The sequence below is a fragment of the Zootoca vivipara genome, chromosome 1, assembly GCF_965207765.1.
Source record: "Zootoca vivipara chromosome 1, rZooViv2.hap1.1, whole genome shotgun sequence".
Taxonomy (NCBI): domain Eukaryota; kingdom Metazoa; phylum Chordata; class Lepidosauria; order Squamata; family Lacertidae; genus Zootoca; species Zootoca vivipara.
Window position 1 is genome coordinate 71908134 of NC_142582.1, and position 24863 is coordinate 71932996.

Here is a 24863-nt window from a genome sequence, read left to right on the forward strand (position 1 = left end):
GCTGCAGCATTCTGCATCAGCTGCAGCCTCAAGACCATCTGCAAGGAAAGCCCCACATAGAATATATTGCAATAGTCCAGGCATGAGGTCACCAATGCATGTGTCACAGTGGCCAAGTGATCCTTGTCCAGAAAGGGTGCAGTTAACTGCAAAGGCAGCAAGGAGGTCAGGCTGAAATCACATGATTCACATACCTTGCCCAAACCAGTGTTAACCATTTTGTGTGACAAAATGTGCTGTTGAAATGGAGGAAAAAGTGTCAGCTGCTGGCTTTAATGGCTTGGAGCAGAAGTCTCAATAATTTGGCCTGTCCAGAAGGCTTTTCAAACGTTGAACTTCACCCAAATTTATATGTAGTCATTAATGGCAAACAAAGTTCTCTTTTATTTCAGCTAACCCATATATATATTGACCAAGAAAACTGCTAGAAAGAGGAGGGAACTATATTGTAGAGGTCAGGAGCAGATGTTCCCCAATGTCATGCTTATTATTATTATTAGTGGCAATGACCTAGCAATGAATAAGTTCTGCAAAGGCTATTATAACTGTATGTACAACAAAGCTAAAAACCAGGATGCTGAAGGAGGAGGAGGGGGAGGGGGGAGGCATATATCTTACCAGATAAATCTGAATATTTTAAAACATTTTCTTTAAAAAAAATACCAGTTTGGAGAGAGAAAATGCAAGAAAAATCTTAAAATAGGATGGCCTATTTTATGTTCTCACAGAAACATAAAGTATGTAAAAATGGAGCTGCCAATCAAAGGTGGAATTACACGGAAACTACAAAGGTTATTAGTGCCTTTTACAGCACAACCCTGGATCAAGAAATCACAGCAGCAAATTATTCTTCGATTTGCACATTTTCCGTGGCCAGCACAGAGAAAATAGACCAACCAGTAAGTAATTTTTGTTGTCTGTATAGACTAGAGAAATTTGACTTTGCTAAATCAAAAGAGTGGCTATGTAGACATGTCTAGATGTATCTGTGCACCAATACCCAATAGAAAGAGATAGCAAATATTCCTCTTCTTGTTGTCTGTGTGCTACATAGCAGGTATGTATGGTGAACAGAAGTTACAAGGATAAGGCAGGAATCAGGCTAGTGTAAAATCATGTGATTCATGCACACTCTTAGAAAACACATTGTTTTATGGCACAATAAAGACTAATAAATTTATTATGACAGTTTGATTGTCTTCAGGAAGATTGAAATGCTGGTCAGGGGACATTTCACTACTCCAAAACATATTGTAACTAATATTGAGGTGGTCATCCTTCAACAAACAAATTTAAATGCAGATGGCAATCTGAGAGCGTTCAATGTTATCACATTGTGGATTGAATTGGTGCAGTGGAACTTTAGTTTAGCACACCAGTTGACGTACAAATACCAAAATGTTTGTGTTTTCAGCTATTGTTCCTTGTAAATAGTCACTGTTAATAAGGTAATTATAACCATCTATGCTTTTCTGCATTTCCTTTCCTTCTTTTCCACAGTGGCACCCCATATTTGGAGTGCCCTCTCCAAAAAGGTATGCTTGGCATTGACATTACAGTCTTTGTGGCACCACATTAAGACTTGAAATGAAAAAATGCCCAAGCATTTTAAAGGTGTATGTTACCTCATAATACAATCATGTGCATGTCTACCCAGGAATAAGCCTCATTGAGCTCACTCAGACTTACTCCCAGGTACTCATCCGTTCTATAAATGTGCATTTAAAAACAATAACCAAGAATTCCATTTTAACAAAAATAATATTAACAAAAAGTTACCAGTATAATAAAAATAAATACTTTTTAGGGAAATGTTACCTGCCCCCTGCCCTGCAAAGAGAGAGAGAGAGAGAGAGAGAGAGAGAACGAATATGACATCTGTTATTCAAAAACCTGCTGTCTGTATCCAAGTTAGGAAAATATTAAAATGTATTTGTTTATATTTTTTTAATACAAGTACATTTTAGTATTTTCCAAACTTTTTTGGATATAAACAAATTTTTGAATAATAGATGTCATATTGGATCACTGCATTTTTATTATGGGTTCTGCCCACCCCACCCCCCATGTTTAAAGGGTTTCAACCATTGTTATTTATAGGGCTACTATTTTCTTTCACCATGTGGAAAGCAGAAGGTAAAGATATGCTTGGCTTGTGCAAGGACCATAAGAGGAAAGAAGGACCTGAAAAAGTTGCTCCCTGGTACTGTATTCTCCTGTGCCTCTGGTTCTGAGGAAGGAAAGCATTTATCCATCTGGCCCTATAAGTGTCTTGATGTTAACAAGGTTTGTGACAGTGTTCCTGCTTTTCAATGGCACCTCCTGCCATGATATGCATTTAGTGTAATCCACTAGCTGGCAATGTTACAACCTTCTCTTGTAGAGTACTTTGAAACATTGGCAATCTGTATTTCAATCTGGAGATTAAAATGAGATTAGATTCACAATTTTTCTTGCTGGCAAATACTAGACACAGGTTACTATGGAGTTAGGCACTCTGCAGAGGCTTTAGGGCTATTTCACTTTAAGTATAGTTTTAAACATTTTAAAACTTACCCTGGCATTAAAATCAGGTTCTGGAGTTGAATTGTGGATTATGTTAAGATCCTACTTTGATCAAAGCATTGTCTTTTAGCCAAAGTTTCCTATCTAGTAGCTGCTTTCAGACTTTGGAACTTCCTTCCTAGAGAAACAAAATAAAAAAAATTCCTTCCAGCAGCACCTTAAAGACCAACTAAGTTTTTATTTTGGTATGAGCTTTCGTGTGCATTTCTCTATAATACCATTTGTATAATCAGCCACTAACTTCCAGTATTCTAGTTACATGTAGGTAGCCGTGTTGGTCTGCTGTAGTCAAAACCAAATTTAAAAAAAATCCTTCCAGTAGCACCTTAGAGACTAACTAAGTTTGTCATTGGTATGAGCTTTCATATATCTATAGAAGTGTGCATGCACATGAAAGCTCATACCTACCTACCTGTAACTTCCTAGAGAAATTAGACTGTCTCCCTTCTTGTCCTTCTGCCAGCAGGTGAAGACATTCTTGTTAGGAAGTTTTAATGTATTTTTAACCTATGTTGGAAGCCGCCCAGAGTAGCTAGGGAAACCCAGCCAGATGGGCGGGGTACAAATAATAAATTATTATTATTATATTTTTATTGTTTCAGCAGGATTTGGGGAACTGACTTTTTAAGGAAAGAGCTGGTGCTGTGTTGTTTTTATATGGTCTATATTTATTAACACAGGTCATATATGTATTCTATTAATGTTTAATTGTTTTTAGATGATTTTTTTTCTGTTTTTAGCTGTGAGCCATGTTGAGTCCCTGTCAAATTTAAATGCTTTAAATTGTAAGGTATATTTATAGTCAGATTCTCTGAGCAATTCTGTCATTTGCAAGGTTCCCACTAAGTACTGCACTGTATCCAATGAAAAGAACCTTTCACCAAAAGCTTATAAGCCTATTAAAAGTCAACAACATGGAATATGGTTGACAATATGAGCCTTGGGGGCACATATACTGATTGCCAGAACAGCAGAGATATAAACATAACACACAACAAGAAGCTTTTCAGGCCTTACAACAATAAGAAAAGTATATAGAAAATTGTGTTTTGGGGGGTATTCATCTAGATATAAGTGGCAAAATAACAAGCAATTTTTTACTGTGTGAACATTTGAGAAAGAAGGACTTAAAATCCTGGATAGTAGTCTAGGAGTAATTTTCTTTTGAGAGGTAATAGAGCAGTGCGGTATTTCAATATGAGTAGGAAAATGAAAGTACCCCTAAATATTTTCTTATAAAAAAAGCACTGAACGAGGGTGTAACCTTAAATATGTGGGGAGGTTAGCGAAAGCATTTGTTCAGGAGTGTCTGTTCACCAAAGGCCAAATCCAATTCACATTCAGTTTCATATAAAGGGATCACAGAAGTGTGAGGGTTTTTTATTATTAATTTAGTCAATATGTTCAGCTTAATTTTTTTTAACTATTTCATCACTATAACAGTAAGACATCCTATATCTGTGTGTATCCCCAAGGTTCGTTCATTTAATCCTATTGAAGTATATTATGCATATCTCTCAGTAGGATTTGCATAAAAGTTCAGTTTGGTGTCGTGTGTAGTTCACAACTCTGTGCAACTCATAGTGACATATGCAAATAATACAGTCACGTCATCCATTTTCTCACAAGGAACATCACTGAAATCAATGAGTTACCATTTAAAAATTCACTTTAGTGCAACTGTAACAGAAGTCATGATTGCATTTTGTTCCGTTTATCCTAAAGACTGATTTATCCACTTCTGAAGCTGAATCCACCTTACATTATTTAGAAGAATTTCTAGCATCTTTGAGGACAGAAACATCATTGCAAATAATCTCAGAAAAGATGTCTGCAGCTGTAAACCAGAGACCAGTGAAAATAATTGCATACAGAAATGGAGCTGGTTACAGAAATGGGCAGCTTATTGTTGCTAATACATTCCCTATGGTGAGTAGCAATCATCTAGAGATCATCCTAACAGAATTGACCTGGACAAGCAGTAGGTACCAGATCATGGGCAAGAATCTCATACTAACAGCTGAGGAGAGGGGTTAGATGGGGTGTCTTTTTGGTGGAGAATGGTTAACACATCCTTGCCTGGCACAGCTGCTTTGATCAACTATTTTTATTATTTCTCCCACAAGGGAAGGAAATACAATTTTTATTTATTTTACCAGGCACCAAAAAGTTTTGTGTCAGCTCTGACGTGTTCTCTAGTATATGTAAAGAGGCTCATTTAATGTTTTGACAAGTGAGTATAAGCATAAATCATTAAAATGCCCCCGTGTCTTTACCTCATGTTAAATGCTAATGCATATTTGGGGGGGGGGGGAAATCTGGTATTGACTTTAACAAAAGGTTTCCATATTGCTGATATCTACAACCGAACCCATTATCCTGTGCATTCAAGGACAAATTAGACATGACCCTAGATGCACCACTTTAAGTTTCATGAGTGTCTTTATTGTTGCAAATAACAGCTGCGAAGGATGAAGGGAGAATGAACTACTAGGACTGGAACTAAAAGGGGTGAGATGGAGCAACTAACCCGTTTTTCCTGCTGTGCCGCCAACAAAAATCCCCCGACATTGTTGTTTGCATTGGGAAGAAAGCTCCCACTGGCATCATTAGCAGCTTTCCATCTAATGCAAATAGCAACTGTGGGGCAGTTTTTGTTGGCACCCCCTTTGTTGTTAAAACCCCCTTTCTTGTATTTCTCGTGCTTTGCAATCTGTTGCTCCTTCCTGAGAGAGGGATGCACAGAGAGCTTAGGGAGCAGCAATCGAACCAATACGATGCTCCTGCCATCAAACCCACAACACACTGAGCTCTCTGTGCCTCACCCTTTTCCTTCTCAGGAATCAGCAGTGCCACCCAGCATTAGGGAGGCAGGTAAGCAATGTGGCCTACCTGCGCCACTTTGCCAACCACTACTGACACAACTTAAAAGTGATGCATTTAGTGCCGCATGTAGTTCGGTCCTCGTTGTATAAAATGTGAGGGCACACAAAGATGCAGAAGTATTGCACTTATAATATCTCCAGCTAAGAATCCAATGACATGAAATGATTAGAACAGGGATCCCCAAACTTGGCCCTCCAGATGTTTTGGGACTACAATTCCCATCCTCCCTAGGTAACAGGACCAGTGGTCAGGGATGATGGGAGTTATAGTCCCAAAACATCTGGAGGGCCAAGTTTGGGGATGCCTGAATTAGAATGTCAGACTAGGACTGAGGTGACCCAGGTTCAAATACCCACTCTGCCAAGAAGCTCTCGGAGTAAACTTGTGCTAGCCTAACTAAGCTACATATCAGGGTAGCTGTGAGGAGAAAAGATGCTGCTTGGAGGAGTATATAACAGAAAGAAAGCTCCGAGCATGGCAATTTTCATTAAATATTTGGAATTAGTAAGCTTAATTATATGTCATTAACTTTTCCCCTTCTGTAGCTGCTTTCTTTATGCACAAGACGACTTGACCTTAACAGGACAGCAAGTAGACTGTACACAAGTGAAGGGACCTTAATTCTTACACTGAAGGATTTAGTCTTGAGCGCTGTAAATGATTATTTCAGAAAGCAGGAGTCTGAAAAACGAGATGAAGGAGCAACTTTTGTTCCTGGCTTTAACGAAAACGCATCTGTGTTGCTTGTGAAAGGTAAAATACCACCCTCAGCAAGTTCCCAATTAAATTTCTCTTTAACTAGTATGTAAATTATTTCACTTCACAGAGCTAACTTTTTTTGTAGTAAAGCTATAGAGAGCCTGTTTGCTGGTATGCTGCCAAGAAATATCTTGGAAATCTCTCACTTTGTTTTCTATTTTCACAAAGAATAATGGCGTCTCATGGAGAAAAGATTAATGTTGGTACACTGTATTTGAACAAATGTTTAATTTTTTTGTTTAACTTTAGAACGCTTCTGCAGGTTCTAATTACCGTAGTAATTTGTACAATACATCTTATCATGAATCTTTAAATGGGCCAAATATTACTTTATATACACATAAATTATGAAAGCATATGGTCAGATGGAAGTTATATATTATATATCTTTTATATATTATTCTTTAAAAAATATTTTTATTGATTTTCCAATATTGTTTCAATAACAGCCTCATTCTAACAATACCAATTTTATCCAATTAATACAATTATTAATGCATTCAAATGTCAAATTATGCAATTTAATTAAACTGGTCCCCTTGCATTCTAGAGTTGATGAGTTCATTCTTCTACCTTTATTCTGCATTCCAAAATTTTAATAATAATAATAATTTCCATTCCATTCAGATATAACAAACCGTTATATAAGAGCTACAATCTTGTGGTTTCTATTTGTGTTGGTATAATAGGTAATTTATAAAGTTTCAAGTGAGGAACTTTAGCTGTAATCCTTATTCTTTCCTATGTGTGACAGTTTTTCCATGATGTTTTCCCATCAATATATGGTATCCTTAATTCCTGCAACTGTTGATGGTTCCTGGCATGCCCCGGGAGAAACTGTTATCTCACAGTTTCCAAAAGTCACTGCATTACTTCATTCCGTGATACAACTTCCAGTAAACAAGCCATCTTCGCCATTTTCCCAGCCTAGGAAGAATGGTCTGAATCCAGACTGCATGCAGATAGTTAATTCAAAAACTTCTGTTCCCACAGCTGGTAGACTCCTTTCCTCCCTGCCACTGATTTATGGTCAATTATCCTTATCTCACACACATTCCTTTGTGGATAATGGAGGTTAGGGAGGATTTTGCTGTATATTTTCAAAGTTTAGCGTTCCCCCCCCCCTCTCAGTTCTTTTCTCTCTCACACACAGTTCCAGTTTTGTTAAATTCCATATTATATTCCAATTTTTTCAACCTCACTTGTGAAGAAAGTTTTAATAAAACTTGCATTCCGGGAAGGGTTGCCATATCATAAATATAGAGAAAAACTTTAACTAAGCAAACTGTAGGCTCCCCCCCCCAATCGTCTCTTTCACCGAATGAAATCCGCTCCTAGTCCAAACCTTTTACATCCTTGTAGCTGGGTTGTTTTCGCAGTTTCTTATCTCATCGTCTCTGGCACGAGCCTGTAGTTTACTTCAATTACAATCCAATTAACAGGATAACCTGTGCTTCCAGGAATGGGATCGGGAGGGGGGGGGAGTCATGGCATCTGGAGTGCTCTGTGCACCCAATGCCTTTGCCTGCCCTCGCATTCCATGGGGAAGTGAGTGCCAGACCGCCAGACAAACTGTGGGTGGGAGCCTGGTCTTTCTTCCAACCGAAGATGAAAGCAGATAATGAAATTCCCCCATCATTATCTGATTATCTCTGTCTGTCTCTCTCCCATGGTATTGGGAGAGACTCACTCGGCCCCCTACTTGCCTGGTTATTACAAGATCTTGTGAGATCTCAGGTGGTCCCTTCCAACAGTTTCCCCCTGTTCTCCACACACAAAGATGCAACTGCATGACTAAAACAAGTGTAAGTTGTGTGTCTACTGTATATTCAAAGATCTAAATTTCATAATTATCTAAGAGTGGGTGCCCAATACAAGTAGGCTTGTATCTCCAGGAATAGCTAGGAAAAGAGAAATAAAAGCAAGATGTGTTATGATCTGAGATTTTTAAAAGATGACAAAATGACACCAAAACCTCAATCCTATAACTCTCTTTCTCTCTCTCCAAAGAGTCAGAGGAGAAAATGAACACCAAGTCTATACCATCAGTGATGACTCCCGATAGTTTGACCTTGGTTGATGATTTTTTGCTCACCATCATTCTTAGAAATCCAGTTGAGGTCTGGGTTTCCACTGGAGAACCTTTCTTGCCTTTGGATAGTAAGTCATGGGGGGAAATGAAATTTTTTATTGTTACAGCAGCACCTAAACTGGGGAAATTGTTATGCTGATATATCAATATTGGCTAGGATCCACGGGGCTACTTTTCTTGACTATGCTTGGTTTCTGGTTCCTTTCCATTGAATGCCGGACCACCCCTTAATACAAACTGTCTATGAAACTGGTTCAAAGTGGTTTGCAATGCAGGCTGTGTACATTCTGTTCAAGAAGCCCTCTTGGGCACACAAAACTAGTTTCACAGTTGGGATCCAAAAAACCATAACTCTGTAAAATGAGAAATAATAAACATGCTATTATCATGGACAAAAATACTACTGTTGCAAATCATTTTATTAAATATATATTTAAAAAACTTTTATTACTGTCATACCAATTGTATGAATGTCCTCATAGAAGTAAGCCCCCCTCAGTTCAGCAGACCCAATTCCATATAAGTATGAATAGGATTGCACTATTAAAGTGGTGCTTAATTTTTAAATGTAGTAGTCTGCTTTTTCATTCCATACATATTCTACAGAGACTTTCCTAAGCTTTACAGTATTTTCAGAGAGAGTTCCTTATGAAGAAGCTTACCTTTTAATAACATGTTTATAATTGGATCTATTTAACTTGCTAACAGTTTCTAGTTCTTTAAAAAAAACTATTTGCTGAAACAGATCCAATTATGCTAACTGTTAATCTTTAAAGACCTGCAGGTACAAAATCACTATGAGACAAACTGTCGTCAAAATAATGTGTATCTTGCTTTATTACAGCTTTGCAAAATGCAGAGAGGGAAGGACGACAAAAATGGTCAGAGAAAGATAAAATTCTGGCAGACCTAGATGCAATGAAGCACAAAATGAGACAACTACAAGGTCAGTATCTCAGAATTCGGGGTCAATGGCAGAATTCACTGTTATCATGTTCTCTTCCCACAACATAATAAATAAGCACATTTAGCTTTATATTATCCCGCATGGGGTCCATCCACAAAGCGCTTCTTTCTCAGGTGGTTCACTCTGGGCTATATATGCACATTATTTATTATTGTTCTTTTCCGTTTGAGGCATTAAACTAGCATTCCCGGAAGGATAACATAGTGTAGGATTTCCTATGCCCATACTAGTCTTTCCATCATGTGTACTGTGTAGTCTGGGCTTGGCCTGCAGTTCCCAAATCAGGGCTTTTGATGGTCATGGAATTAGCACAGTATAGTATGATTTGCAAGAAGTAAGACCAGGTACCTACCCCAATGACTAAAATTAAAACTTTGTGAGTACATTTGAACTGGAGTTTTCAGAAGGGATCATCCATACATATTTCATTCAGATTTTCACTTGATAAATCTATATTGTTACTTTATAAACTGTTTCTGAACATATGGATGCAATGTTTCTGCCTCATCTCTACTGAAGAATACATTGAGTTAGGGGGGAAATGTTTTCTCAAATACATAGTCTTGTCCATATTGTTGACATAGAACATCATATTTTATATTATTCCTCTATAATTTGCTCTAGCTAATCTTAGCCACCCTGTGCACTTATTTATGAGGACAATAATTTAAAGCCTGAATGATCATCTGATGTTGTTGCTTTGACACCCCCCCCCCAACCATTTTTAGAGGGAAGCTAAAATATACTGTATGTCATTATCACTATGTGATAATTATATCATTGGGTTTAATTAAGCTTCACCCAGTAACTGTAGTTCTCTACCCTAGAATCTGGTTAGAAAACCTGTAATCCATAGATCTTAAATGGCAAGTTAGCATGAAAGTATGTGGGTCGGTGAGATATATAACAATAGACTATGAAGATAAATCCAAAAATTACTTCCTCTAGAGCTTTTCCGTCACCACCTCTTCCCTGCTGCATCTCATCACTCCTGTCAGAAAAAACTTGCTGGAGCATCAAAAAGCCAACAGAGGACTTAGAGCCATTCAAATAAAACACTCTTATTTATTAAAAAAAAATAACTCTTTGGGCCATCCTTGTTTTAGGGCGACGCATAGCAAAATCTAAAGCAGCCAGTTTGGTGCCCACTAAGAGCCCCCTCCAGCCAGTGGTTGTAGAAGGAGGCTGGACTGAGGAAACTCAAGAAGAGATGAGGCTCATGGAAACTATACAACATACAGAGGTATGAAATGCACTTTCTGCTGGGTAGTTTGACTGACAGCTAAGGCTGTCACATTCTACCAACATAAAAATTATGTAGTAACTACTTGAACCAACTATTCATTCAAACTACAGCTCCTATGTTTAGGAGCAAGGTGAGAGTGGAAATGTTCATACTTTTACATGGGAAGAGATGAAGAAATAAGAGCAGAATTGCTCTAGGCAGAGAAATTGGCTTCTTTGCCAAATATTTTGGCTACCATTTTTAACTTCTCACAAATATCCAAATGATTCCTGAGAGGAGTGAAATTTACCTGCCACTGCTATGAGATTGCAGTTTTACCAGCAAGTTACTGAAGTGAGTTCAACATTCATTCCCAAAGGGATACGCTGTTCTTCAGACAGTAAAGTGGTTTCTGACTTCAACACGAAATCACTGTCGAACAGAGCAATGTATAACATTTCTCTGAAGTATTCTAAAGTACAGAACTATGAATGTAAGTTGAATGTACTTAATAAAGCATAGTACTGTATATACTTAAAACAGATAAGAAATAGCTTATTTAATCATTATTAATTTATTTAAATATTTAAATACCAGCTTCTATGAAAACATCTTAAGGTAGTTTACAGTAAAACCCATTGAAATACAATAACAACAAGGCCTGATTCACACATCATGCTAAACCATAGTTAATGGTTAACTCGGTTTAACATTAACGAGTCCCCAGTCAAAAGTCTCCACTTCACTCCTTTCACTCCTGGTTGCTCCATGTCAACAGCAACAAACCACAAACTTTGCCTTATTGCGTCATCCTAGGCATGTGATTTGATTCTCACCAAGCAAATCACAAGCAGTAGCCAAGGTTTCTTCTTGCCTTAAAGGTAAAGGTAAAGGGACCCCTGACCATTAGGTCCAGTTGTGGACGACTCTGGGGTTGCGGCACTCATCTCGCTTTACTGGCCGAGGGAGCCAGCGTACAGCTTCCAGGTCATGTGGCCAGCATGACTAAGCTGCTTCTGGCAAACCAGAGCAGCACACAGAAATGCCGTTTACCTTCCCACCGGAGTGGTACCTATTTATCTACTTGTACTTTGATGTGCTTTCGAACTGCTAGGTTGGCAGGAGCTGGGACCGAGCAATGGGAGCTCACCCTGTCACAGGGATTCAAACCGCCGACCTTCTGATCGGCAGGTCCTAGGCTCTGTGGTTTAACCCACAGCACCACCCGTGTTCTTGCCTTACCACTCACTGTTTGGGAGAAACAAACCACAAGGCCAGTCTTGGATGGTATTACTATGGTTTAATATGGTGGGTGAATATATGAAAGCAGTCAATGCAAATGTTACAACAAATGACTGGAATCAATAGTCAGCAACATCTTCAGTAATAGCACTATTTTAAATATATTAACACACATGAACTTCATGACTTGTGTTTCATATTAGATGCACCTTTCAGAGCTTCAAGCATTACAATTCAAAAGAAGTTCTCAATTTTCTCCTAAACTACTGGTGAAAAGTCACAGAGAGCTCTACAAGCAGCCAACAACTAAAAGAGTGTGGGCTTATGTGAATGGATTTACACCTGAGCAAGGAGCTCATGCCTGGGGGAAAACAATCGCAGAGGTAAAGCAGAAGAAATCTCTCATTCAAAATAGTGCTTCTAAAGACCATTGTATTTATTGCCCACAAACCCAGGAATGAAAATGTGAGACATGGATGGAGTTTAAGGTCACAAATTTATTAGAGCCAAGAATCTTCAACAAAATAAGATACAAATATGTTGAGCCATCAAATCTGCACATTGGCTATTTCCCCCCAATATACGGAGCATCTTGGACATATTCAGTACTTTCTAATGCATCTCCCATTTTGTTTTATTCCATCCCATGCAAATTGTGAGATCTCAATCCAGTTCTTGACTCTCAGGCAAAAGAAAGTTTGGGTCCTATTCTACTAAGTTGTTGTGCTAGTGAAAGGCCACACAACAATTCCTGCTAGAACAACAGGACCTGCTCTTCTTCCCATGTCAGCCCCCATGCCCTCCCCAAATCTTCTCAGGAGGGTTGGGAGTACCCCCACAACAGAAACAGAGGGAAGAGAGGGGAGGTTGTTCTGGAAAGCATAAATCCTTGTGCTAATGAAACGATCACCTTAGCATGGCGTTGAATTTCATGCTTTGTCAATAGTAACAATAATAACAAAAATAATAGGAATAATAATAATAGGAATTCAAGACCATGGCCAACATACTGTATATGCATAACACTTGCCTTGAAATTAGCCTTACTTGGTATGCACCTCTGTTCTCACTAAGGAATCGGAAGCCAGTATTTTCTAACCTGCAAGCTGAACTTGCAAACCAACATAGACCATTGAATACTAATGCAGTTTTTATGTTTCAGCTACTTGACAGTTGTACAACTCAGCTAAAAATGCCACAACCTGCAAAGACATTGTACACACCTGATGGTGAGCAGCTGCAGGCATGGGATGAAATAGAAAGAGACATGATTGTGTGTGTTTCCACAGGCCATCCCTTTATGAGCAGAAAAGGTAGATCTTCTGAAGGATATTTTTGTAGATAAGAGATATGTCTTATGTTTCTAAGAGGTGGGTGGGCTGATGAAGTTACCCCTTTGTCTGATCAAGAAGTCTGGAAGTCTGGAAGGCAGCCATGGCCAGATGTGATTAGCTAAACTCTCCCTGGCCACGGTGGATATACACCTGATGATATAGATATAGATATACGGTAATTCTAAACTAGAATCACCCAACCCTATTTCCATATCCAACTATTCTAATAACTTGTCCATATACGAATATAAGACTTGAAACTTATCACAGTAACAGCTTAAATTATACATCTATGTTTTGTAAGAGATTGGTAGAGAAATAATTTTCATAATGGAATTTTAAAACTCTTGTTTCAGCCATGAAACATGAATTGGAAGTTAGAGCTATTTATGCCAGAATTCGGAAACAGCACGGTCCAGAATCTACCAACATTATTGTCTCACCATCAGAAAAAGTTACTGGGAAGGTTGTATCATAAAATATAACTAATAGTACTGCATACTATATAATTGGCTGTAAATTACGTTGTATTGCTAGTAGTCATTGATAGCCTTATCTTCCATGAATTTATTTTATTCTTTTTTAAAGTCAACCGAGTCAGTGGCCATCATTGCCTCCTGTTAGAGTGAATTCCATGGTTAAGTATGTGCTGTTTCAAAAAGTAATTCCTTCAATCTGTCCTTCCTTCAGTCTGTCCTGAATCTTCCTACTTTCAGCTTAATTGGATGTCTCTTTGTTCTAGTTTTACCAGAAATGGAGAAAATCTCTCTATTCACTTTCTCCACACCTCTATCATGTCATGCCTCACTCGTCTTTTCTCTAAGCAAAAAAGCTCCTAATGTTTTGACTTTTGCACATAGGGGAGTTGCTCCAACCCTTTGATCATTTTGCTTGCCCTCTTTTCCTACCTTTTCCAGCTCCACAGTCCCCTTTTTGAGGCAGAGGCAACCAGAATTCTATGCAGTCTTCCGAGTGTGGTCTCGCCACAGCCATAAATGCAACACAGTTATTAGCAGATGGTGCAGAAGGCTCTTTGCTGAACCTGATTAAGGATTTCCCTTATGTCACTTCTGTTGTGAAGGAGATCTCATTGGGAGTAAATCATAGCTAGGAACTCCATTTCTAGAGCAGTTTTAAATATTTTAAAATAATTGGACAGAAACTGTATCTTCACTCAAAGAAAAAGAATCAAGGGAGAACAAATGTCTAAAGTTAATTGTTGCAGGACTGCCAAAGCCACTAGAGGGGGAGTTTATTTCACTGACTTACTAGGGAATTTTTTTTAAGACAAGTGATTATACAAATAGAGAATCTTTGAACAAAATTCTTTGTCCCTGACATTGTTGGTTAATATTTGTTGCCGATAGCAAAAAGAAGAATTTTACCCATAAGAAGTTCACAGTTAGTTCCATGTGGGTAATTGGAAGGGGGGGACTTTCTTTACATCATTCCTGACAAATAGCTCTTACCGAGCTACAATCTACTCTCATAATTGTGTTCAGTGTGTAAGAAACTTCATCCTGTAAACCACTTTAGGATACTTTACGTATAGTAAGCCATATATAAACTGACTAAATAAAATAATAAATAAAAATGATAGACTAGCTACAAAATAACTTTAGCAAGCCAGTACCTCCTCATTGTAAAATATGTCTAACTTCATTTTTCTATAAGCTGAATAATATATTATTTTCATAAATTAAATATGTGACTAAGCGACAATTCAGTTATTAGAATTTTGCATGGATTATTTACAATATCCTGTTCATGGAAAAATGTGTGCTATGGTAATACACAAGAATGATGACTGATTCACATAGCCTTTTTTTTAAAAAAAAAAAAGTGGTGAATTGGTGAAACCATACATGTGGCCAATCTTCTGAGTGCTCTGATATGTGTTGATATTTACAGCTTGCTAACCTTGGAAACTTTCAGGTGAAACATGATCTTAACACATGTGAGTTGTTTATTGAGGTATTTATATCACCACTGTATCAGATTTGTGCCATCACTCATCCCTAACAGATCTGTCCAATTCGAAGAGTATTTTGGAGTTCAAAACATTTTCATGGCTCTGTTGTTGCGTTGGTCCCTTAAATTAAATTATTCACACAATGTATTTTCCCATTCACACAGGGACTAAAATCACTCTTGCGTCTTGAAATGTAACCTAGTCACTAAATAGGTCAGTCCTGTCAAGTAAATTTAGTACTTGCTCTTACCAATGCATCTTTTAAAAATATTATCATAGATAGGGCTGCTTGATAAGAATTGAATACCATTCAATTATCTAAATACCTGGTTATATCAAATGTCTTCTAGCCTCCCCAATTTTAATAAAGTTAGTAATTTCCAGTCATTGTACCTTATTGATTTGAATCAATTATTTCATTCCCCCTGCCTTTAATATCAGCAGGACTCCTTTTTATCATTAAGCTGAAGTGCCACCAAACATCTCTGATCCTGGCAGCTTTCTCTGAGAAATGTAATTTCTGCTGCTATGGAAACATTAAGGTGATGCAAATAAAATAAGGAGTGACAGACCAATGACCATACTATGTGCAGAGTGTCCTCTGGAGAACTCTGCCAGTCTGCACATCTCATAGGAAATTTTTTCCTTAAACAGTTTTTTAAAATCCGTAATTAAAATGTTGACTTAATAGAGTTTTATTGCATGTTGTTTTAAAAACAAAACAAAAACAATTGACTCTGTGACTGTTTTCCTTTCTTCTTCCTTGTCTACATCACTGCTAGCATTGTTTTGTTAGAAATTGATTGTGTTGAACTAGTAGAGTCTCACCTCACTTCTGGTTTTAAATTCCAACTAAAAAATGTGGATCTATTTTGTTTCTTCAACAGCATTGAAAAAGAACTTTGCCTTGGTTAACAACTTTGTCAATTGTGGGCCAAACAATTGATGATGTTAATGGCATGGTTTGCCTCTGAGTGCAATGCAGGGACCCTATCCAAAGCTGAACCATGGCATGGAGTTAGGGAGACTGCAACCCTGGGTTCCTCATGTGGTCTCACTCTCAGTCAGGGGTCCCATGGCTGCTATTTGCATGAGAGTTCCCCACCCCATGCAAACAGCAGTTGTGGAGGGCCCAATCTTGATTGGGACTGGAGGGCAAAAGGTTAAAGCTCTCCAAGCATTCACATTACACACTGGCTATTTGTGAAAGAAAAATGCCGCTCTCAAGGGATAATCACATTATTTACATCATGTGTAAAAGGTATATACATATTTACGGATTAAACAAACAAAAAGGAAACAGATGCATGCAACTATAGCCAATTGAGCCCCATATTCCTGGTCTTGAGAGCCTTGTTCTTCCATCACCTTCACCATGCTGAGGTCACATGCACCATGTTATTATCAGATCTGCTGGCCTTCATATTCCTGTGTCTCTGTACTAGTCCCTATACCCCTGCACAGTAGAAAGTAGACCTCATCCAATGCCAGTTCCATTGCATTCAGCATGCTGGAGCATCAGAGAATGTGAGAGGGGGCCCACCACTCCCTCCTCCTCCTCCTCCTCCTTTCTTTCCATTCTCTGCAACACCAGAGACTATGCCACTTGTCCCCTTTTCACATCTCTGAGTCTATTTTACAAGGTACAGCAAGCTGCAGACAGAGTAAGAGATTAATAAAGAGCATCAGCAAGTGGAATCAAGAAATGTTCTTGATTATTTTAATGGCAGAATGAGGGTGATTGCAGGCCCTGTAGCTGAGGCTATTTATTTTGGATAATCTCTGGATAGGCTATTAATGGGGGAATAAATGGATGTGTATGAGAGTGAGAGATAGAGGCAAAGAGAAAAAAAAATAGGAGGGGTGACTTGGGGATGGCTCTGAGATTGTCCACTTTTGATTTTCAAGCACTGGTAGTATGTGTCCCAAAGTACTTTTCCTCAATGGAATGAGGCTCTCAACTTAAAAAGGTTGTCTCTGTCCTAGAAGACTGTAAAACCAGGAAGACACTTGAGTTACTGGAGGTCCATCATATGAAGCTGGTTAGCTTGGTGGATCAGAAGTTGCTGTACTTTGTCTCTCTGTATGTGGAAGCTCTGTATTAAGTCATGTTGTGAATTCATTCAAGCATTCAAAACATGCAGGGCAGAAGAAGTGCAAGTAAGGCTAAGCACACTGGAGAATTTAATGTCTTATGTTCCCTTGAAAAAGCTCAGTGTGCAAAAATGACCCTGGGAGGAAATGCTTTAAATAAAAAATTACTGTAGAATATGTAGCAGAATAGTTTTAGACAGTATGACAGTATGACTGAAGTCTTGGCAACATCATGATTCCTGTGAAGTTCTTTTTTAAAAAAATAATAATGCAGCAATATTAATAGTGACTTTTAAATATATGTACAGGTCAACACAATTAGCAGTCTTCTGGCTCTTACATGCAGTACTGATCAGCATTCCACCGACTAGGTAAGTAGTCACTGATGTTAAAAAAAAAAAATCTAGTTACTTTAGCCAGTGCCAACTCAGACTCATGAGGAATTCCATCCCTTTCAATAAATGTCACTAAATCACAAGTAAATGTTCTCAGAATGCTTTAACTTGCTATTCAATTGATATCACTTGTATTATCCTATAGGTTTTGACCTCTCTATTTCCTAAACAGCACCAGTTTTAAAATCATTCTTTCTTTTGCAATTTCTGTAGTCACCCAAGAGTAACTTCTTCCAATGCGGCCAGTTTGAATTGCATTGGTGGGAAGTGATGTTGCTACTCCCCAATTAAGAGTGTATCATCCTTTAGAGAAGTGACCATTCCTAACCCCACACATTTTCCAGGATAGCTGCATTGGGATGGGGTCAGGACAAACATTTAACATATCTTGGCACAACCTGGCATAGAGTCAAGCATGTTTTAAACCATGGTCTTTAATACACTTAATTCTGCTAGTTTGTGACCAGGGTTCATTCTTTCACAGAATGCATGGATCTTGCATTGCAGCAATGCATCAAAAACAATATTGGGGTGGATCTACACAGGGGGGGGACGCTATAAATAATTCAGAAATTAAATTGTTGTAACAAAAGAGGAAAAAATCCTATGTAAAAAATGCATAGAAAATTTGTTTGCTCTCTGGTGCCACCTAGTGTTGCATGTTTATAATACATTCAAAAGTACTTGCTTTAGTTCTGCAGGCCTTTGCTGCTAATGCATTTTAGTGTTGCTAAAATGTATTAGGTTGATATCCAGATTAGTTAACAAATGTTAATGGTTTCAGATACATCCTGTATTTTTCTGTCCCCTCAGTGACCTTTGGAGACTGACAGCCAGAGACTAATCCATGCCAGGCAGACCACAGCTTATGCAGACGATTCTGTTTAATGAATGCCAGGGACTGCAGTCGATGAACAATAGCTCCTTCCCTTTTAGTCTTTATTCAGGATCACATTTTACAGTCGACTCTGTGATCTGTCCCATGATGATGAATTCCAGAGCCTAGAGGCCTATACTCCCAGCCTGGTCAGGATGGCATGGTTGCCCCCTACACAGGTGCCCTCTGTTCAGTTCTGCCCCCAGATGGATCCACCACAGAATTACTTTCTCCCTCCACTATCCCCATCTTCTGCCCATGCATTCTATTTTTATCAAGAATTCAGGAACCAACCCTACTTGAGTGTAGTAAAGTGGGTGGTAATCTATGTATTCACATTGAGTTCTCTGACCACCAGTCCAAAATATATACCATAGTAGTTGAACAATCTCCACCTATTTCTGACTCACAATTTTACGTACATCTGTAAATGCACCGAGCTTTCGCTAACTGGTAATATCTCCCTTAGTTAAGCAGTGAAACCAATAACATTCTCATCCATAAAGTCCTAGCTTAACTCCTGCTTTTACAGCACTGCCTCAAACGAACTGTAAGCACCTCATATAACCATTCAGTGGAATGTGTGCTAGGGAGTTGCGGGTTGGGGAAGTTCAGCTTGCAAGCTGTTCCAGGCCATATACTTGGAACGTAACCTGACCACAGTTAAGTGTCGCTCCAATTTTACAGTTTGCGTGTAAAAAGAGCTATCCACTTTTATTCTTTTGTAAAGTTTTATTTCTTGTAGCTACGGACAATGTTCAATGTCAAAAAGGAGGAACCTGAAATATTAAAGGCGGACAGTGAGTTCCAGAATTAAGCTTTTTGCTGGTTAGCAAATTGCTTTGAGAAATACGGATGTAGGAACACCACAAGAAATAGCTATATTTTCTTTTAATGTTGTTGACCAAAGACGCTCTTACATCTATGGATTTTTCCCAGAATAAAGGCAGAATCTCTCCCAAGTAGTCTATCTCAACTGTGTTTTACATCCCTTTTGCTCTGCTGGAACAGCCAACAGCATTTAACATGACACCTGGTGCTTTTTTTAAGGGAACATCATAACACTTCCTGGTATTTTGCACCATATCATTAAAGATCACTAAACTTCTTCTTTGCTGTTCCTGTCTCTTTTTTAATGTCTGCCTTTTCTTGCTAACAGTAAAGACCAATATTAATGGAAAACCCATTAAAAAAACTATTATCCAATGAAGAAAAAGTGAATGCACTCAAGTGTAAAAGGAAGACTTATCGATCAATTTCCAGCTAAACCTGGCTTGCCTGACACTTTGCAACAGTGGAATGTGTTTTTATTGCATGGCCAGGTAGTTCAGATTTCCGGTCATTTTTAGTAAAGACCCTTTTTATAACGTGGATAAAATTTTATCACAGAGCTATGAAAAGAAAATTAGGCTTCATAACTCACATAGGACCTTGAAGAAACTGCTTCTATAAATTTTTTAAACATTATCAAACTTAATGCACCTGTTCTGACAAATTAGTGTTTATCTTCCCCCTCCCATAATTAACTAACGGATTTGCTTTTTTCTCCTCTCCTTTTTCCCATAAAAGTAGAGATTCTTTGGCTATCGGTGAATATTACCAGAAAACTGAAAGCTCATCTGCAGATTTTAATTAATTGATAATATAAGTTGAATAGATTTTTGTGGTCGTTTCATCAGCATGCCCACACTGGCTTGTGTAAAATGTACAACAACAATATTTCATTGAGTTGACTTTTCTCTGACCTCTGCACAATATACTGGTTTTAGGAAATAAGTTAGTGTGTGCAGCTGTTTTGAATGTACTGGAAATGCTGAGCAAAAAGGAGGTGTATATCTTATGCCAAATGAAATCACCAGAATTTGATGCTGCGTTCTCAGTGGTTTCCAAGCTACATGTATTAGTGACACCTCTCAAAATAAATCAGCAATTTGAAGGTTATGGCTATTTAAAATAACTTTTAGTGCCTCTTAAGTGCTTATGTAATTTTAAGTTATCATTTAAATTACAAACTATTGTTATGTATTTTGAAGATCTATATTTCTGTCTGAATCTTTTGAAACAATTTATAATATTCCAATTACAGTTTGTCATAAAAAAACTATAAAACATTAAAGTTATTTTTAGAGCTATCTCTGGATTCAGTGTCCTTCATGATAAAAAGTTTTGACTGAAACTACATGCATTCAATGATCCATATGATTATAGGGAACAAAAAGGACCCCATTAAATGCAATAGACAGCAGCAATCTGTGCAAGCAAAGGATTTGGCTCTGCCTTTGAAATTAATGGAGGAATTCATTTTACGCAGCTGTGCAACTGAATTTCTGTTCCTGGACTAGAAAAAAAAGCAGTCCAATACAATCTTACAAAAATATGTGTTTGTTAGAACACATACTTTGAATACAGAAGGTCCCATGTTCCATTCTTTGGGATCTCCAGTTAAAAGGGATCAGACAGAAGGAGCTGGGAGCCAAATGGACAGAGAATTTGACCTGCTCTGAGTCAGCGCCTACATTCTTAAATAAGGGCTCGTAGCAAAACTATATGGATATATGCTGACACAGAATGTTTTTTATATCAATAATCTCATATTTTCATGAATTTGAGAAGGCTTCTGTCTGACCACATTCTCTTTTTGAAGCTTGCTGCAGAAGAAATACAATACCTCTGCATGGTTGGAAGGTTCTGAAGGAGTTCTGGTTGAGGGAGGGGGATGAAGAGAGATGTTAATAGTTATTTTCCTGAATACAAAAGTGCTTTGGCTGGAGGGGCAAGTTCTCCTGTTTGTGCTATCAAGTGTGATTTAAGTAGAAATAAATCAATAAACTAGAGATGCCATGTTTTCATTAAAATGGCATTTGATCTCATTAGTTTAGATTATGATGAAAGTGCAGGGGATGTATTAGTACAATCACTCAAGTGGGAACAAATTTGTTTTCATTCCTAGCATTCTGCAACTGGTTATTTCTACTGGAGCATTTCTACTTTGCAGAGCAGGATCAAAAAACAGAGGTGCTACAGTTCAGTGACAGACCATATGTTTCCATGTAGAAAGTTCCAGGTTCATAGGAAGATAGGAAGCTGACTTATATTGAGTCAGATCTAGTCAATCGATCTCAGTGTTGTCTATGCCTGTTAGGAAAATGCCCAGCTTGGCCTGCAAGATCATGTTTCACAAACCATTCCTGCCATCAACTGACATCATTGGAATGGGGGGGGGGATCCTTTCCAGCTAAGTAAGGATTTGCTCTAAGCCTTACTGCAGTATGTGTGGATATACAATTGCCATTTATAAGCCCTTTCTCTTTTCCAGAATTTATCTTTAAATTTTTTTTAAAAAATCCAAATTTGAAACCTTGTTAGAATGTCAGAGGTTTACAGATGGGGGGGGGGGACTCAGAAAGAAAGAAAATATGGTACACCTTTCCAAATCCCAGGTCTCCCACTCTCTCCCACTCTCAATAAATTGAAGACAATATCAAACCATATGTGGTAGTTCTTATACCATCAGTTGTCGACTTCCTTCCGTAGCATAATACGTTGTTCTATTATTATCAGATTTTAAAGAGAATAAGAGTGCAATCCTGAATTGCCCTCCATGAGCTTGGTGTGGCTTTATGGAGCAGTGGGACCACCACCACAGCCCTGCCACATGGCAGCTAGGACAGCTGTTGTGGGGCATGCAGACATGGGCATAGCCATGATTTTTGTTGGGAGGGGGGCAGGCATTTTGTTAGGGGGCAGAACCTCAGTTTGCTATGTATTTTTATTGATTTTTAGTGATTTAGAGGGGCAGATGCCCCCCTGGCTACGCCCATGCATGCTGATTGCTGCGCCAGCCAAGAAATCCTGGGCCAGCTCAGCCCTCAGGTGCCCTCAGTACTATCATTTAGGTACCATGCAATAACATTTCAGGATTTCAAAGAACTTTTAAAGCATTTTTAACTTGGAGTAGTCTTTCTTTATTGATTGCTGCTGTTTTAGCCTCAGGAACTTAAATTTATGTTGACAATAGAAGATAAAAAAGGATGCAAGTATTTAAATCATTGACTAGATAATTATGGGATAATGGGATGTGATTGCAGGGCCACACAGTTCAAATCTTGGACAAAAATGAGTGAAACTTTTTAGGAAGTGAACGGTTTACACTCAGCCATAAATTCCATAGGTCTCTCTAGTTCTTTATCTACCTTCAAAGTCAGTTGAAACATAGTGCCTGCAATCCAGCAACAGGCACACTACAGTAGTTTCTTTCAAATAGGTTTATCATGCACTCTTACAGAGAGGATAAAGTTACCAGTTGTTGACACACACACACACACACACACAGAGAGAGAGAGAGAGAGAGAGAGAGAGAGAGAGAGAGAGAGAGAGAGCATGGATTGGGCTATTACAATATCGTGAAATATTCCCAAATATTTTGACACTTTGGGCTGAGTTTTCAGCAACAAAACATTTACAATTAGTGTGGCTGATTAGAGGGATCTGGCTAGAATAAAGTTCACAAAAGGCCTGGGCATAGACAAGAAGGGGAATAGAGCGTGAAGTAGCTAAAGAAAAAGAGAAGAAAGGAAGGGCCCTGACAGGACGGAGTAAATCATACCAAGCAAGTTGGAATTAACTCTTCATTAGCAAAAACATGATCTGCACAGGCAGGTCTTGCTTCCATGAAGCACTTGCTGAGACTGAAGGTCCCTGCCTCCCCACAGCTGCCTAAATCCCCTCCTTGCCAGGGTTTTTCCTAAGCAATCTGAGACTGTGTCTGTGTGAAGCTAACTTCCCCTCCACCCTCTTCATGCCTCTCCTGGTTCTGGGAGTCCAGCGGGGAGGGGAGTTTGTTGCAGCAGGAGGGGGATACACCCATGACTCTCCACCAGCTGGACTCATCTCTGCTCCTGGCCTCCCTCCTCTCCTGCTTTAGCTTCTGCCTGTGATTCTGGACTTCTCTCTGCTACAGGCTCCCCCCCCCCCCACTCACTAAACCCTGTTACCTCCTCCCAGTCTGCTCCCTCTTCTCCCTGCAATCACTCATCATTGCCCTACCACCAATCCCCAGGTTCTGAGCCTTCTTCCCATGGGGGTTCCCCATCTGGTTCCTGCCACCTTTCCTCTACCTCCAGTCTGTGACAGGCCCACAGGAATGTGGGGGGGGGGCATGGGAAAGGTGTCTGCATTCTTTTATATTTCTTTTACATGCCGGAAAGTAGTGATGATATAAATGGCAAGTTATTTATGGAAATAAATGCCCCTGATCATACTATCATGAATCCATGTAATTAATGATTTCAGTGTATTCTACTGATATATGCCAGACAAAGGGCATGGCCCATATATTCTTGGTGAGGTTGCTACAGTTCAAATCTACACTGGGGTGCACATTGCAAAGACGGTGAAAGCTGACACAAACCTGTAAATGTTACTTATTAATGGCCTCTGTTAATAGCAGGGGGGAAGCCTGTGTTAAATTGTTCAAATGGCTGCTGTGTTTTAAAGCTGAAATAAATTTAATTCCGGTTGCTTCACGTAAGTGAAATAGGTCACTACCTTTACTTCAGAAAGCTTTCCCCCGCCTTTCCCATCATAGCAATTTGCAAAGTCTTGAGGAACTAAAAAGTCTACTCCCTTTCCATTTGGGATTTTAATTATTTTTAAGTCAACGTGGAGATAAACTGAAATGTGCTTATGTGTTGCTGAGCTTCAGCAAAACACCTTTGATTTGAAACCAAGGTGCTGCTTTTGCACAGAGTCGCCACATTTGAAATGACATTTATTTTCTCCACGATGCTGTATGACCCACTTATATCTGTCCCACACTCCTGCCGAGAGATTTAATATTGAATGGAGGTGGGGATAAACACTGCCTCCACCCAACAATTCCCCTCCTCTTTCTCTCTGAAGATTCTGTCCTTGTCAAATGTAACACAGCTGCTCTACCTGGGTGAGGCTAGATTTGTCTGAAACAAGGAAATGAATTTAATCCACTGGCATCGGGACATTCTAAATAACAGCCAAATAAGGTTTTACTTGGTGGCCTCCTATGCTCCTGCACAGTAAAAACCAGCTGTTTCCCCCGCACCCCTAAATGGTCGTTTGACACTCAAAGGGGTAGCGGCTGATTTGGAAAAGATAATCCAGCTCAGAGATGGATTAACAATGCCGCTTTTTTGTTTTGTTCCGGCAGGGAACGAGCAGCCTTTTCAACATTCCTGGCTTGGAGCTCTTCCATTGCCACTAACAGCTGAGATGTTTACAGTTCATGGTTTCTAGGGTGACTGTATGTTTACCAATCTCTGAGCAGGCCATGCAGGCTGACTCTTGAGAACACATTTGCTACAAAGCGTGGATGACAGGATACCGTGATCAGCCAGATCTCCAGTACAGAAGCAGATATCATCAGACCAAGTGCTGTAGCTACAAATGGAAACATTGGAGGCTCATCTTTAATGGTGGCA

At 38.9% G+C, this 24863-nt stretch overlaps 1 protein-coding gene across 5 annotated transcripts in view; it reads left to right on the forward strand.

The window, feature by feature from the left end:
- DCDC1 (doublecortin domain containing 1) overlaps window positions 1–24655 on the forward strand; it is a 244302-nt gene extending 219647 nt beyond the window's left edge. For 3 of the 5 annotated variants that reach the window (XM_060275323.2, XM_088653774.1, XM_088653787.1), the window contains 12 exons: window positions 729–899; window positions 2101–2286; window positions 4291–4494; window positions 5997–6204; window positions 8221–8370; window positions 9147–9248; window positions 10376–10512; window positions 11940–12119; window positions 12899–13049; window positions 13427–13536; window positions 17445–17507; window positions 18345–20540. In XM_060275323.2, coding sequence (XP_060131306.2) covers window positions 729–899; window positions 2101–2286; window positions 4291–4494; window positions 5997–6204; window positions 8221–8370; window positions 9147–9248; window positions 10376–10512; window positions 11940–12119; window positions 12899–13049; window positions 13427–13536; window positions 17445–17507 — 1662 coding nt within the window. In that variant the 3' untranslated portion in view covers window positions 18345–20540. Of the gene's footprint in view, window positions 1–728; window positions 900–2100; window positions 2287–4290; window positions 4495–5996; window positions 6205–8220; window positions 8371–9146; window positions 9249–10375; window positions 10513–11939; window positions 12120–12898; window positions 13050–13426; window positions 13537–17444; window positions 17508–18344; window positions 20541–24592 lie in introns of those variants that run through there. The other 2 variants (XM_088653766.1, XM_088653781.1) reach the window with 2 other exon arrangements.
- The last annotated feature ends 208 nt before the right edge of the window (window positions 24656–24863 follow it).